The sequence below is a fragment of the Nuphar pumila genome, chromosome 7 (genome assembly GCF_984573655.1).
Source record: "Nuphar pumila chromosome 7, dmNupPumi1.hap1.1, whole genome shotgun sequence".
In the NCBI taxonomy this organism is placed as follows: domain Eukaryota; kingdom Viridiplantae; phylum Streptophyta; class Magnoliopsida; order Nymphaeales; family Nymphaeaceae; genus Nuphar; species Nuphar pumila.
In genome coordinates, this window is record NC_143255.1 from 9,909,064 (window position 1) to 9,923,825 (window position 14,762).

At 39.2% G+C, this 14,762-nt stretch overlaps 1 protein-coding gene across 1 annotated transcript; it reads right to left on the reverse strand.

Annotated features, from left to right (window-relative positions):
• Positions 1-1,471: 1,471 nt before the first annotated feature.
• Positions 1,472-4,004, reverse strand: LOC149831095 (zinc transporter 9-like). The gene is made up of 3 exons (XM_090011970.1): positions 3,333-4,004; positions 2,233-2,382; positions 1,472-1,830 (listed from the first exon to the last, which is right to left on the reverse strand). The coding sequence occupies exons 1-3, from the start codon at positions 3,948-3,950 to the stop codon at positions 1,525-1,527; spliced, it is 1,074 nt and encodes a 357-aa protein (XP_089868096.1). The 5' UTR covers positions 3,951-4,004; the 3' UTR covers positions 1,472-1,524.
• Positions 4,005-14,762: the final 10,758 nt, after the last annotated feature.

Below are 14,762 nucleotides of genomic sequence, written 5' to 3' on the forward strand. Positions count from 1 at the left end.
TATATATATATATATATATATATATATATATATATATATATATATATATATATATATATATGTATGTGTGTGTGTGTGTGTGATTAGAATATATTTACTGGAGTATGGACTGAGATTTTTGTGGGTTATTTTTTGATTAAATCTTACTGTACAGATGAGATCTACATGATCGATTTTATGGAGACCGGCCACTTACAACGCATAAGCAAGATCTTTTAAGGCTTGAAAATTGACAACTCAGAATTCTTGTAAATATTCGAGCTACCAAAATCATATAATTTTTTTAAAATACATGATCCAACAATCGATTCCTAGCATTGTGTGACAGAATGAACAAAACAGGAGCAGACCTACCATATGTGAAAATTAAAAGGCTATGCTATGCGACCTTCACACACACACAGGTCAAGTCAACATTGGAACAGTTTGTGGGTTTTCTTCATATTTAAAGATGAACGCCATTGTTCTCTTGCGTCGTTCCCTTTGGTGTCCCTTGCAATTTGTGGGGCTGATGACGAATTAGAATCGCAATGATGAGGACAAAGGGCTATCGGCATTGAGACAAAAACCACCGCCAAACTTTTCTCCCAAGTCAAAGTCTTACTTTCTTGTCTTCTTCCCTATTTTCAAAACCTTGCAGCTTTACCGTGTTTGGGTGGCCCCAGATGTGAATTGGATTCTTGCAAACAGTGAAAGTCTGACTCATATTTTGTCATTTTTCACATTATTCTCAAACATGTAAAAATTTATAAAGCGTAAATGATTCCATTTCAGACCCTGTTTTGAAACGTGTTGGAATAGTTCTTCAGCATAAATGAATCAAATTCGATATAATTACACGTATCAGCAATGATATCCGCACCACAGGTGTTCCTCAGATCAGATCCAGTGTTTGGAGGAGAGAGGATACAGGGATCGCTTTAGTGCCTGCCTATGTGACACAGGTCCATTCACGGGTAAACAAACCGAGCCCGAAGATGCCCTGTTCGGTTCGTTCGGCTGGTTTACTAGCCCGAGCTGGTGGTGGCATCAAAACTGGCCCAAATTTTGACATTAATTAAGGAGATCTTGTTCCTGCCTTGGGAGTTTAAAATACTTTCGGAGCAGTAAGGCAAGGGGTGTTGCATAGTAGGATTGGGACTATAGACCGTTTGACCGGCAATCTAGGTTCAAAGCTCATGGGCGTCACCCTCCTGTGTAAGCCGAAGCTTGGCGACTCCATGGGGCCGAAGGATAAGCCCTCGGAGTTTTACGCTAACAACATGGACAGTGACTGTAGAATGGCAGGCTGAACCAGCGCGGTTAGGTCTCTGTGCTTGAAACTGTTTCTCCGAGTAAAAAAAAAAAAGATACTTAAAAGAGAAGTGAAAATCAAGCAAAACACGATTCCGAACCAGCGATAGATTACATAGGTCACACTACCCAGAGAAACATCAGTGTTGATAATCCATTTAAAGCCTTTATCTTTGAATTTCAAATCACTTTTTGTAGTTTAAGGAGGGAGAACTTTATTACATCTTCAACTCAAGCCCACTTTGCCATAAGTGACATCAATCCTGCCCCAAGAAGAAGAGATCCATTGGATAGAACTTGAAGTCTCCCATTATTCTGCATCCTTGGATTCATAAAATCAGCAGCCAAAAGATCCACAAGTGCCATGTAAATCAAGATACCAGCTGATGCGGAATTGAAGACACCCTCCACAATTAGAGCTGTGGGACTATTCTCATTGTACACAGATGATATCCCTATGCCAATTCCTATCCCAACAGGAGTTGTTAGGGAGAAGAATAAAGCCATTATGATTGTAGCTTTTGCCTTGAATCTAGCCTGCAGCATATAAAATAAATATATGTCAATAAGAATTTTGCATTTCTCAATAAGAGAATTAAAGTTTAGGACCATATATATATATATATATATATATATATATATATATATATATATATATATATATATATATATATATATATATATATATATATATATATGATATTCTGTTTATGGGCCGAGTGGTGTCACATTGACCGTGGACTAAGTCGGTGTCCTTAGTGCAAAACTCAATGAGTACATTTGGCTTAGGCGTTGTGGAAAGGAGAAACATGAGTTTATGTTAATATTTTAGTAAAGAAACTATATCGGGTCTACTAGTAATAAGAGATGTGAGGTGGTGAAACAAAATTGATGAACACATATAGAAAGAAAAAAGAGTTGAGTTTAGGAATGGCTTGCCTGAACAATGCAACCACCAAGTCCCATGCCTTCAAAAAATTGATGGAAAGTTAAGGCAGCAACCAAAGGCCTAATGGTGCATGGGCTTTCAGATGTTCCCAGGGATATCCCAATGATGACAGAATGAACCACAATTCCCAACTCCAACACCTGAATCACAATTAATTCAAACATAAGATAAGTTTGTTAATAAACATTAATGCTGCAACATGAGTCCCTCTTTTGATATTAAGGGCAAAGTCGGCACCAAAATGGAATTTTCACTTCACTCAATTTGATTCTTAAAAATATACTTTTGTATTAAAAATACACCATCCAAAGTTTGATTCTTAGCAAACAAACCATGCTAAACACATATATCTGGTTAGATTGAATATATACGTCTTAAATCTATGAGTTTCAGCTCAATAGTTTCATACTTTCATTACTACCAAATATAAACCCCAATTTCATTTGTGTGTATATAACCAACAAAATCACCTTTTTAGCATTTAAAAACTAAAATACAAAACATGAAATGTTACTCATTCATCCAAAAATTACCACTAATGGTTTCAATATTCACCGGACATCTTGGTGGTATGGAGCACCTTGATGGAGAGCCCAAAGGGTCTCCCACAAGGTCATCTCTGTACCACCAGGGCATTTTGGTAGCAGGGAGATGCCATCCGGACATGATGTGTGGTGGATATTGAAAATCACCAGTATCGCCTGATCCGGTCCGTGAATCTCTAACAACCTTGTATGGTTTAACCAGCACAGCAATACCAAGAAAGTCACAATCTAACATAATTTTTTTGAAATTTACATGAAGAAACTGTCCCCACCTAGCCACACTGGCTCTGCCCGCCGTACTTACAATCACTGCGCCCGCAGCCTAGAACTCCATAGGCTTTACCTCTTACCCTCAAAGAGTCGTCATGCTTCAGCTTGCATAAGAGGTGACGCTCATGAGATTTGAACCTAGACTGCCTGCCTAGTGGCCTAGGCCCCATCCGACTAAGTAAAACTCCTCTGGGGGCATTTCTTTTCAAGTTCAAAATTTGGATTCTCCAAAATAAGATAAGATAAAGATTTGAGGGCCACAAACGCATACGTACCTGTGAAATGACACGGTGACGGATGAGTTCGGCTGAACTGTCCAGTGATAGCGATGCACCCGAACCATGTGCGTGACCATTGGTTGCATGTGTATGAACATGCATCCCGAGCCCACTTGGATTAGCCTCCTGATCGTCCTCCCCAATTAGCTTAACCTTGCTGACTTCCGAGCTCTTGTAGAAATTAGTAGCCAAGGCATCCACCATGAGCGTTCCCATGGCAGATAGCATCGCAATGAAGCCTGCGAAAGGGAACTTCTGCCATGGATTCTCACTCAAACATGACGATCCGAGGTTGTCGAAGGCATCTGGCAGTACGTGAATGAAGCCGGTGGCGAGGATCACTCCGGCCGCGAAGGCCTTGATCACGAAGAAGATGTCTTTCTCAGGATTCAAGGCAGGGATGAACTTGCTTGCGCTGGGTAGACTTACCCCAATTGCACTAGCCAGGAGGATGGAGCCGATTGCTGCTATCCTTAGCTTTAATGCTTTTTCTTTGTTCCTACAACTATCGCCGGAGGTGCACGAGTCGCCGCCATCTGCAACGACGTTGAGAGGAAGAAGAAGTAGCAGGAAGAAGATCATAGCGAGAGAGAGAAGGAGGCATGGCTTCTTCATGACTAGCTGTGGGGTTGGGGGAGGGGATGAGTGCTTCAATAATGTGAATTTGGATTGAGTGATATATATAGAAACCGTGTACCACATTAAATAAGTGTTACACGTTAAATAAGAAAGGAGATCATGTTGAAGTCAAAGTGTCCACATGTGTGGGCCCCTTGAAATCTCAAGTTTCTCGAATGAACTATAAAGCCTTTTGCCTTAACCAGTTTGACAAATACCATTTTTTTTTATTTAATGAATGATGGAAAATACCAAACTACAGAATTATCAACTTTTTTCAAAATATCAGCTACATTTGTGACATGGGCAGCCGGATCATTTCTACTTAATTGCGTGGTTTGTGGGATGTTTTCTACTTTGGCTCTGTTTGGGAGCCTTGCGTTGAGATGGAAACACCATTTTCATTTGTTGCCAAAAATAGTGTTGAGGATGGAGTTGTGAAAAACATCCTCTTATGAATGGTGTTGGGTAGGCCTACTCCATCCCCAATACAGTGTTTTGGCAACACCACTGCTCCCAAACAGCAAAGAGCATGAGAGCAGTGGGTGAAACCGCAACGCAACTCCCATTCAAAGCTCTCAAACAAAGCCTTGATTACACGGTTCTTTGGATGGGTTTTATTTGATTGCATGGTTTGTAGGAAATATTACATTAACATGACCGATATCGGTAGCAAACATGGCCTCGTGATGTTCATTCTCATAGACTGAGCCTAGACTGGCTCATCTTGAGTGGATCAGGTTCGAGCTGTCCAAGACACTTTGGATGTTGTCCATCATGAAAGTAGACTGCACTCAGAAGATACTCAAATGGACGGTACCCACCTAGATGGGTCCCACCACTGGCGGAGCCAGGGGTGGGCATGGGTGGGCGGTCGCCCACCCCAGAATTAGAAATAGAAAAAAAAAAAATTCTTCTGACGATGTTAAAGAAAGAATATGCGTCCATGTGTGTTTTCTTCTGACGATGGTAGTGCTAATCTTTTCCTTCAATTTTTTTTACCTTATTGAACTGTGTAAAAACTGCAGAAGAGACGGGTTATTAGTTCGTGGGAGTTGGAGTTCTCTCTTGTGAATATTCAACTAAGATCTGTGTGTTTTTCCCCAGCTTCTTCTTTTGTCATTTGTTCTTTGTGAAACCGTGTAACCTACGTTTATGGGGAACTCGGCTCCACTCATCCCTGTATCATCCTTTGTGGTCATAACTCCCTCTCGGATCTCATTGGTACTAAGTTGTTTTGATCAATCTGGCCCTATCGATGGGTTCAGCACGGTTGATTTAATAGAAATCAATCTTTTGATAGTGTTCTTTAACAAAAAAAAAAACATGATTTTCAATTTATTTTGACAGTGTTCTTTAACAAAAAAAAACCATGTTTTTATTAATGGTTATTGATTTTTGAATCAGCAAAAAGTCCTGCACATAAGTCGGATTCTGTCTATTCAAATGCCGATCTTCACTAAATGAATGATGTAGATCACATACACAGGGTCCAATTTTGATGAAAACAACTTGCATCGGTGAGGTCCGGAATGGCGATATGGATGACTGCAACCTAAATCTGGTTATGGGTGTCATACAAAACACTATGCTTGCTTCACTAAATGGAGGAAAAGTAAATGGAGGAAAAGAGGGATTGAAAGTGTGTTGTAGCCTGACCACGGGCAGGCCGATGCCATGAAGGCCCTCAGAATGATGAAACCAGATGGTACCATCAACTTTTGATGGCCATCGCCTTCTCCGGCCAGGGAGGCCGCTTCTAGAAGAGCATGTCAGATCTATCACGCACAACCAAATTTTCTTCTGACGATGGGTGGGTAAAAAATTTCTGGCTCCGCCACTGGTCCGAATAAATGGATCGTCCTTCAAGACCATAGCATTGTCCCCGAGACCCGAAGTCTGCCCACCCAACGAAAAACTTCTGGCTCCGCCACTGGGTCCCACAATAAATTTTGACACCGTTCACTTCTCAGATGGACAGCATCAACAGCCGAAAAATGTACTGTTGAAACTTGTTGAAAGAAGAATGTTTTTTTTTGTGCCGGTATCATTGCGTCTAAAGCACCCTGAAAAGTTTTCTATCCAAAGGGCATGCTTGCAATGCCCTGTGATTTTTGTATGTTGCGATTGTAATACCGGACTTTTTCAAGGTTAGTGGGATGTGAGAAAGTAGTTGTGATTGTGATTGCTAGCTGTAATTCTTTTTGCCTTTATTTGTCTTGAAACTTGTGGAAGTAAATCACGTCTTTCTCAGATTCAACTCTCTCAACTACTTTTTCGGGCTTCTACTTTCTCACTTGTGATCAAAACAAACATGCCCAAAGTCTGTTGAACCTGATCTGCTCCCCTTATCTTTTATAGAAGCTTCCCAAATTCAGATCACTATTTTCATAGTGTTTGCCCCTGTTTTTAGTGCATCAGGCTTTTAAAACATCCAATGTTGGGAAATATTGAACCTAAGATGCCGTTTGAGGGCCCAAACAAACAGTCCAGGATAAGTGGTACAACTATTTAACCTCTTTTTTTTTTATGACAAATAGCCTTAGCGTTAAAAAATTTGTGGACAAATAGTCACGGGTTGGGATCGGGACAGGACATCATGCAGGTTCCACCAAATTTGAGACAATAGTCTCTGCATTCAAACGCAGAAAAACATTGTTACAGATGATGTGCTCATAAGCAGAGAAATTGTCCAAACTAAGGAGCACTGTCTGAGTGGAAGTGTCCAAACTAAGGAGCACCATCAGAGTGGAAGTGTGGAATTCATAGTGTCAGACTTTGTTTGATAGCATGGAGAAATGGTATTTGTGGGTGTTGGCATAGGAAGTGCCAATTCCAACTCCTCAAATCAATTACCACCATAGCGAGGAATATACCACCTAGATCAGTTTTGCCAAGTGCTGGTCTTCCTTTCCGAACACCTTGCAGCGAAAATGAAAAAGTAACGACTGTCCCAAACGAGTACTATAGGAAATGCCAAATCTATGCTTTTGGCCTTAGATGTGGAATTCATAGCTGCAACCAAGGTTGTTAAATGCGATAAGGCGAAGCGAGGCGTTGAGGCGTACGCCTCTCACAACTGGTATGGAAGTGAAGCAGTGGGAGGGGAGGCAGGGAGCGGTGGAGGAGCAGTTGGCCGGCACGTGGCGGTGGATCCACCGGCACTTGGGGTTAGCACAGCCGACGAATCGGGCGGAGGAGGAAGACTTGGGGATGAAGGAGGGGGTTCTGGAGGTTGATGAGGGGCAATTTGCGCATCACAGCACGCCTCAGTACCTTGAGCGTGCGCCTCGCCTCTGAGGCGTACGCTTCAGGTACTGAGGCTTACACTGGCTGCAACCCAGCACAGCACCCGGTTCTCAAACAGAGAAACTCATTTTGACTAGCCAGGTCAATGAACGAGAGGGACAACAAGAGTGAAAATGACATGAAAAAAGAAGTCATCATCAAGAAAGAGAACCATGGATCAAGCCCAGCCCATGTGCACTTACTATGACCTTTTCTCACTTTCATTCTTGGCATTTATTGCATGACTTGACCCAGAAGTCAATTTTTTTTTGGTTTTAGTTGATAATGAGGTGCAGTCGTTCTTATGATTCAAATGTCCTGTTACTCCTGTAGACACCATGCGAGTGGCTTGCGTGGCCAGTGGGGTAGTTGTCAAGGCATTGACATAAAGGCGCCATATCAATCTGCTGGCGCACAGGTGTGTCCGTAGCTTTCGAAGGTGAGCCACTTAAGGCAGGGTGTTTATGGGCCCCACTTAGCATTTGCCTCTCCTGGGGTGGGTCCGCTAAGTGGCCTGGTTCTTGGTGATGATTCCTCATCATTAAAAAAAATGTCCTGTTTTGGGTAGGGGTGTCAATGTGTCACTTTACCCATACCCAACCTGTATCAAGGTCCGAATATGGTGATAAATAAGAAGACTTGGGTCCGGACCCAAAGGTCAAATTAATACATGGTACCGGATATAGTTTGTGAAATTTTATACCAGACCCGGGCCGACCTGAGTTTGATTAAGACCCACAAGTTTTCAATGTAAAAATGATAAAAAAATATTATTTTATTGGGTATGGCCCGAATGTAGTTCTTATCAGGTCCGAGTATGGTTTCTCTTATGATGGGTCCAGACTCGACCCACCCGTTGACACCCGGGCCAAAAAGTGGCATGTTGAGTATGGTAGCTCTGTTTCGATATCTGCAACGTACAATGTAAAGTATTATACCGGCCTGGTTGGTGGTATTTTGGCTCTTGTGAGTTGATAAACTTTGGCATTGGGTCTGGAGAATAATATATCAAATTATCAATTCTACCACATATGTAGAATTTGGTTGGTTTCATAACTAGACTTCTGAGACTAACATAACCGTGTAGAGTTATAGTTGGTTTCCGAACTAGACTCAATTGAGAAGAACCACAACTAGAGTATTGAGACTAACATAACCACATAGAACTAACATCACCACATTGAATTTAGTTGGTTTCAGAACTAGACTTTATCCATCTAGTTGGTTCTGTTTTTGACTCATTGTGCCATGTTACAAAAGTACACCATTTAGAGCCCGTGCCATGGGCAACACAAGTCTCACACACTGACAATTTTCAGAATTTTATAAACATTACTTTAATACTTTTTAATAATGTTTTAATAAAAATGCAGTTCTATACATTAAATAAAATATAAAAAAAAGTGAGTAAAAGTCCAAGAAATACGTGTTGCCATTTCCTATTTTTCAAAAAAATAATTCAAACTTGCATGTTTAAATCGTGTTGGGTCATACCCGTATCTTTGTGACAGCTCTTATGAGATCACATATAGAGTTTGACATTTGGGTTTTGAGGCTAACATTTCAACTCGACTGAATAGAATTTGGTTGGTTTTAAGAACCCACTTCTGCATTTAGACACCATATTTTTGGACTATCATAGAAATTAGAGTGATTGGAGGTGTGCCCAAGCTAATGTGTTCCCACCTTGTGTACTGGACTCAAGAAAATCAGTTTCACTCAATGTAAGTTTATAGATGTCTTACCATAGTGTGTTTGACAGGAGATCAAGGGGTTTGGCGTACGCAGTGGGATGGGGCCTAGACTGATTGAGGGCCCATGGGCGTCACCCCCTGCATAAGCCGAAGCTTGGTGACTCCTTCGAGTCGATCGGAGTTTTACGCCGTCATGGACAGAGACCATAGTATGGCAGGCTGGGCCAGAGCGGCTAGGTCTCTGCGCTTGGGGCGGTTTCTTCAAGTAAAAAATAAAAAAAATAGTTTGTTTGACAGGAATCATGCCTTGGATTTTATATTTTCAAAATAAAATCATGAGTTTTTAAATTTTAAAAAATTGGTAGATTTGAGCCATTGATTTTTTGTGCTCTTGAAAATACTTGTTGCACGGCTAAAGCCTTGTGGCCGGGAATGTATCTTTCCTGGATTGGTCAGCCTTGTCTTGGTCCTTTTTAGAAAACGTAATCGTTCTGGTCTTATGCCTTCTTATTGTCTGATGAAATCTCTTTATCAGTCACTTTGTACCTGCTTTATTTTATTTTAATGAATTTCTCTTTTACCTCAAAAAAAAAATAAAACACTTCTTGCACATTATAAGGATATGATCCAAAACCTATTTATTATCAAACAAACCATGTAGACTATATGTTATAGCTTTTGATCATCAGATTGATTGGATGGTTTAAGGGTTGGGGCACTGATGCTGGGCTAAAGCTAGATACATTGGGTGTCTAGGATCCATTTGGATCCAGTTGGGCTGTTGGGGTTCTTTATTAGATTTAATCCAACATTTGACATTGGATTGGAATTTGGATTATATTTAGGTATTGGATCTATCTTGAATCCGTATTAGAATTAGGGTTTTTCTAGTTTTCCTATAAATATTTATTATAAGTTATTTTTCAGAAATGGATGGATGAATTATTGAGTGTTTTCATTTAATTTTATCAATTTTTCTATAGATCATAGATTAGAATAGAATAAATCATAGTTTGGTAGATCACAGCGTAGTTTCCACGAATCCAGCAATGGATTTGCATTAGGCACATAGAGCCATCGTTACTCTCTCTCTCTCTCTCCAAGTCCTTGAAACTTTTGTTGGTAGGGGATTGCTGATTTTTTAAATATTAGAAATCCTTACACATCATGGTCTACAGCCTCTTTTTTACTAAACCAACCATGTCTAAAGTTTTTTCAACTATCCTGTAGTGTGATAAAATGGATGCACAAAGGTGCACCCTTACTATATGGAAAATCTAAAACGATGTATGAAGTAGAATATGAATGGGCCTCCCGAGAGAGAGTCAATGATGAAATAATTGGTTTATTCTTCAGCAAGTCTGCCTAAACCCAGCTTGCCTATACAAAACAGAAAAATAAAGATACAATAATCAATTTCTTTGTTCTCTTTGCTACAATAGGGACATGGTCTGCCGATATTATGATAAACCACTGTATATTGGTGTTATCCGCGTCTTTTTCCAAGTCAAAAAGTCTTAGCTTTCTGTCTTCTTCCTTATCTTCAAAATTTGCAGCTATAAATAGGGACTACTGAGATAACCAAGGGATCTCGGGTTTGAACTCCATGAGTTATCTCCTGTATTTGCTTTCCAAAAAAAAGAAGAAAATTTTCATGTGCTTCTACGGTGGTAAGGTACACACTTGATCTAAGCTCCAAAGCAAAATCTGACCTTCAGTGTTTTGCTATTTTCACGAGTTAAAGTTGACTCAAACACATGGTTTTATACCATTTTTAAAACCAACTTTAATTATTTTCATAAGTTGTGAGCCCTTGATTTTTTTACCATCTCAAAAATGAATGTTTGTGGTGCGTTAAACATGACAAAACCTTCTAACATAATAAATAAACCATACTTAACACATCTGTACGGTTATTTTTTTGGTGGTTAGATCCATACAAATAAGAGTGTTTAACACCATAAGGTATGGTGATACATAACCACGTACCACATATTTTCTCAATAAAAAATAAAACAAAGTTTCCAATATTATTAAAAACAGACATAACTGTTAACCACATAAATTAAAATGCTCGAGAGTTTCCTTTCATCAAGATTGCTGTTAAATGTGTATTATGATTATCATTCTACCCTAAAAAAACAAAATCCCCCGTGCCATGTCATTTATTGGAACCATAACAATGGTGTTAGCGGTGGCAATCTAGCCAGCATCTTCACCCCCTTTCGGTTGAGGAACTCGTGCTTGCCCTTTGGTCAGTAATACTACCATCATTGACCCAAGGGGTTTGTCATAGTGGGATGGGGCCTAGATCGTTTGAAGGGCAGACTAGGTTCAAATCCCATGAGCCTCACCCCCAGACTAAGCCGATGCTTAGCTACTCTCTGGGGTCAAGGGGTTAGCCCTCATAGTTTTAGGCTGACATGGACAGAGACCATAAGTAGGGCAGGCTAAGCCAGCACGGCTAGGTCTCTGCGCCTGGAGCGGTTTCTTCAGTAAAAAATCATGAAAGGATTCTTTCTTACCATTATGTGAAGGGATACTGTGACCAAGATGTACCTTGTCTTACGTGACGAGCTTCTTCCTCAAGGAATTTTCTTGCAGTTACAGCTTGCATGTCACTTATGGGGGTTGCTTCAAAGAAGTTCTAGTCAAAGTTTTACAAAAAAATGAGAAACTGTTTTTTCATTCATTCTTTTTTGTTTTTAAGTGGAAGGCATTTGTTGAATCAGAGGTTCCAGTGACTGCCAAAGTTGGGTTTCAAATACATGCTTGGTCTTAAAATCATTCAGTTGACTTTATTTTAAAACTGGCACTCTTTGAAAACATGGTCTGAACTTGGTTCTTATCCATCCTAACCTTATTTAGACACAGTATTCTTGTTTTTGCTTCGACTTGTATTCCCCAAAAATGGATCCGGCACTAATAGCTCGGAATAAATCAAATACATGTAAGATAAGAAGGCATCTTATTCCACAACAATTAAAGCACATTTTCATTTTTTTTTTATACTAGGGGATTCCGCCTGAAGAAGAAAATGTCACATATTCGGGTCCATAACCATGGGTTCTAATGCATGAGATCGAATGACAAAAGAGAATTGTGGGATTGACGTGAAAGGGTAAGGATGGCTATCTTGCTGGGAGTGAACTTCATGCTAATATTAAAGCTAATGGATACAAGTTAGGCTTTGAAAAAAAAAAGACGTTTCCGAATAAGCTTTGTCCACCAGAAAAAAACTATAAATAATGCAACTATGAATCTTATGGAGTGTTTGATCCTCTCTCTCTCTCTCTCTCTCTCTCTCTCTCTCTATATATATATATATATATATATATATATATATATTGCTACCTTCGTGGGAAAGAAACTCTCAGTAAAAATTGTAATATTTTTAAATTTTCAATGTTTTTTGCACTTATGCCCCCTCTAGATGTGATTTGTATGTTTCCATTAGTAGAAATTGATGCTTACGTTATGTTATTCTAATATGTATATAAGATTTTATAGGGGTTGCAAAATCAATGGCCTACAAATTTTCAACCCTTATAAAATCATACTTTTATGTCGATAAGAATACAATCTAAGAGTCAATTCCTACTATTTTGACTATTTTGTACACATCTATGGGGTTAGATTTTGCAAGAGTTGAAACCCTATATATATATATATATATATATATATATATATATATATATATATATATATATATATATATATATATATATATATATATATATATATATATATATATATATATATATATATATATAAATTTAAAAGATGTAGGATATTCGTTTCAAGCCTCGATTATCTTTTTCTACGAAAAGGTAAAGTAGAGGCAGGTTTGATCTTAATAGCTCTCAATCTACTGGCATAAAAGCAAAATTAAAACAAGAATAACTGAATGGATTCAAATATTACATTTTTCAAACTCAGGGTATGTTTAGTCCTTTAGGCTCTAAATTGCAAGGCTTCACTGACAAAGCATCGACATACATAGTGATCTAAGAGGTCATCCCTTCACAATCCAGCAATGCTTTCACGTAGGTAGGGTGATTTGTGAAACAAGTTCGGTAACACCTCTACATCATGGATCCGAATTGGAATACATGCGAGATAAAGTAAGGGTAGGTTCTGGTCCTTTTTAGGGGTGCTAGTACTTAGGTAGGAATTTCTTTGATTCTTTTAAAACGATCGGGTTCTAGGGCTCAACCCCTATTTATAAGCTTTGAAGAATATAATATGAGTCTTAGGAGTTTTGAATTTGGATTTGACTTAAATGGATTCATGCTCATCCACATGTATAAGATAGGGTAACCTCGAAGTTTCTCATGGAGGAATCCACACCTAAAATGTGCGTGAAAGATTAAGATAGGAGATAAGGATGAGGCCTACGACTTATCTAGACATTCATTTGAATCAAAAGAGGGGAAGATCAAAGGGAGAGTAAAAAGTTTTGCCATTGCCTAGCATCCATGGCAAGCGACAAGGACAAAAATTTTTTCCGTTCGAGAATCAGACGACAAAAAGTTTTTGCCATCAATCTGTAAAGAAAATTAAGAAAAAGTAAGGAAAATTTTATTATTTGAGGTATTAATGTGAACATTTTTGTTTGTTTTTTTTAACTAGGGTCTGAAATGACTCAAGTTCTTGATACTTCCACCCAAAAACCTGACAAAACTGTGTTTGGGCATCGTAAAAATTGTGTTCGCTATATATAGTGATTGGATGAGAAAAGAGGATGACACATACTTCCTCTTAAAAAAAAACATATATTCCATCACGGTTTCTCTCTCCTCCCTCTTTGAGACCACCTTCTCCATAAGCACGTTCCTGTGGCCTCATCTGTCGTGCAAGAAGAGGAAGAGTGAGAAAAAATGAGTGGCTATAAGAGCAATTGCAGACAAACCTACTATCTTGGTTAAAGAGATTGGTGCGGTTGTGCTCAACTTCTTGAGAAGCTTCACCAACGTGGAGTGCTCCAACTTCACATAGAATGAGCTTTGCATCTTGGTGAAAACCACACTAGACCATAATAACAAACTTATGCTTTACATGGAACGAAAGTCAGCTGCTTGTGATAAGAAAAAAGTCGGTTGAGATACTCTTGTCATGAATAATGATAAAGCTAAGGAGAATAACGCTAAGGATAGAAAGAAATCCTATCGTATTTGTAAAGGTCATCTAAAAGGCTGTCAAGCTAATAAACCTTACTGTTTAGGAAGTGTTGAAAATAGTAAGATAGAATGTATAAAAGTTGTAGCTATTCTTGATAAAAAATAATACACAGCCTCGTGTTTTCTTCTCCGTGGACGTAGGTTCCTCTGGACCGAACCACGTATACCTCTATGTTTTCTGTTCTTGTTTTTTGTTTATGGTATCAGAGCCATCTGTGCTAGAGTTGTGTCAGCACGATGGTCGCATCTTTATCACCTTCAAACCTTTACCCATATCCCTTCAATCTAAACATCTAAACATCTCTAACTTCGTTTCTCTGAAACTCACCCAAGACAACTTCCTCTTATGGAAGACTCAGTTTATGGCGCTTGTTGAAAGCCAAGACCTTCAAGGGTTTTGACCGGTGAATTTCCTATGTCGTCGGCCACTGTCACAGAGAACAACGAAGGAAGGGTTAATAGCGTGCTGAATCCTACATATGTCGCATGGAGATGTTCAGATTGGTTGTTGAAGGGCTAGATTATGAGTACATTGTCGAAAAGGTGTACTCAGATTAGTCGTTGGACTGGAAACTTCTCGAGAAATATGGGTGTCTTTGATTGAAAATTATGCCCGAGACTCCCCAGAACGAGAGTTTCAGCTTATG

Coding starts and splice junctions, on each gene's coding strand:
- LOC149831095 (XM_090011970.1), bottom strand. CDS start 3,950: ATGAAGAAGCCATGCCTCCTTCTCTCTCTCGCTATGATCTTCTTCCTG. Junction 2,383..3,332: donor GTCACCGTGTCATTTCACAG/GTACGTATGCGT, acceptor ATTGTGATTCAG/GTGTTGGAGTTGGGAATTGT. Junction 1,831..2,232: donor TTGGTGGTTGCATTGTTCAG/GCAAGCCATTCC, acceptor TATATGCTGCAG/GCTAGATTCAAGGCAAAAGC.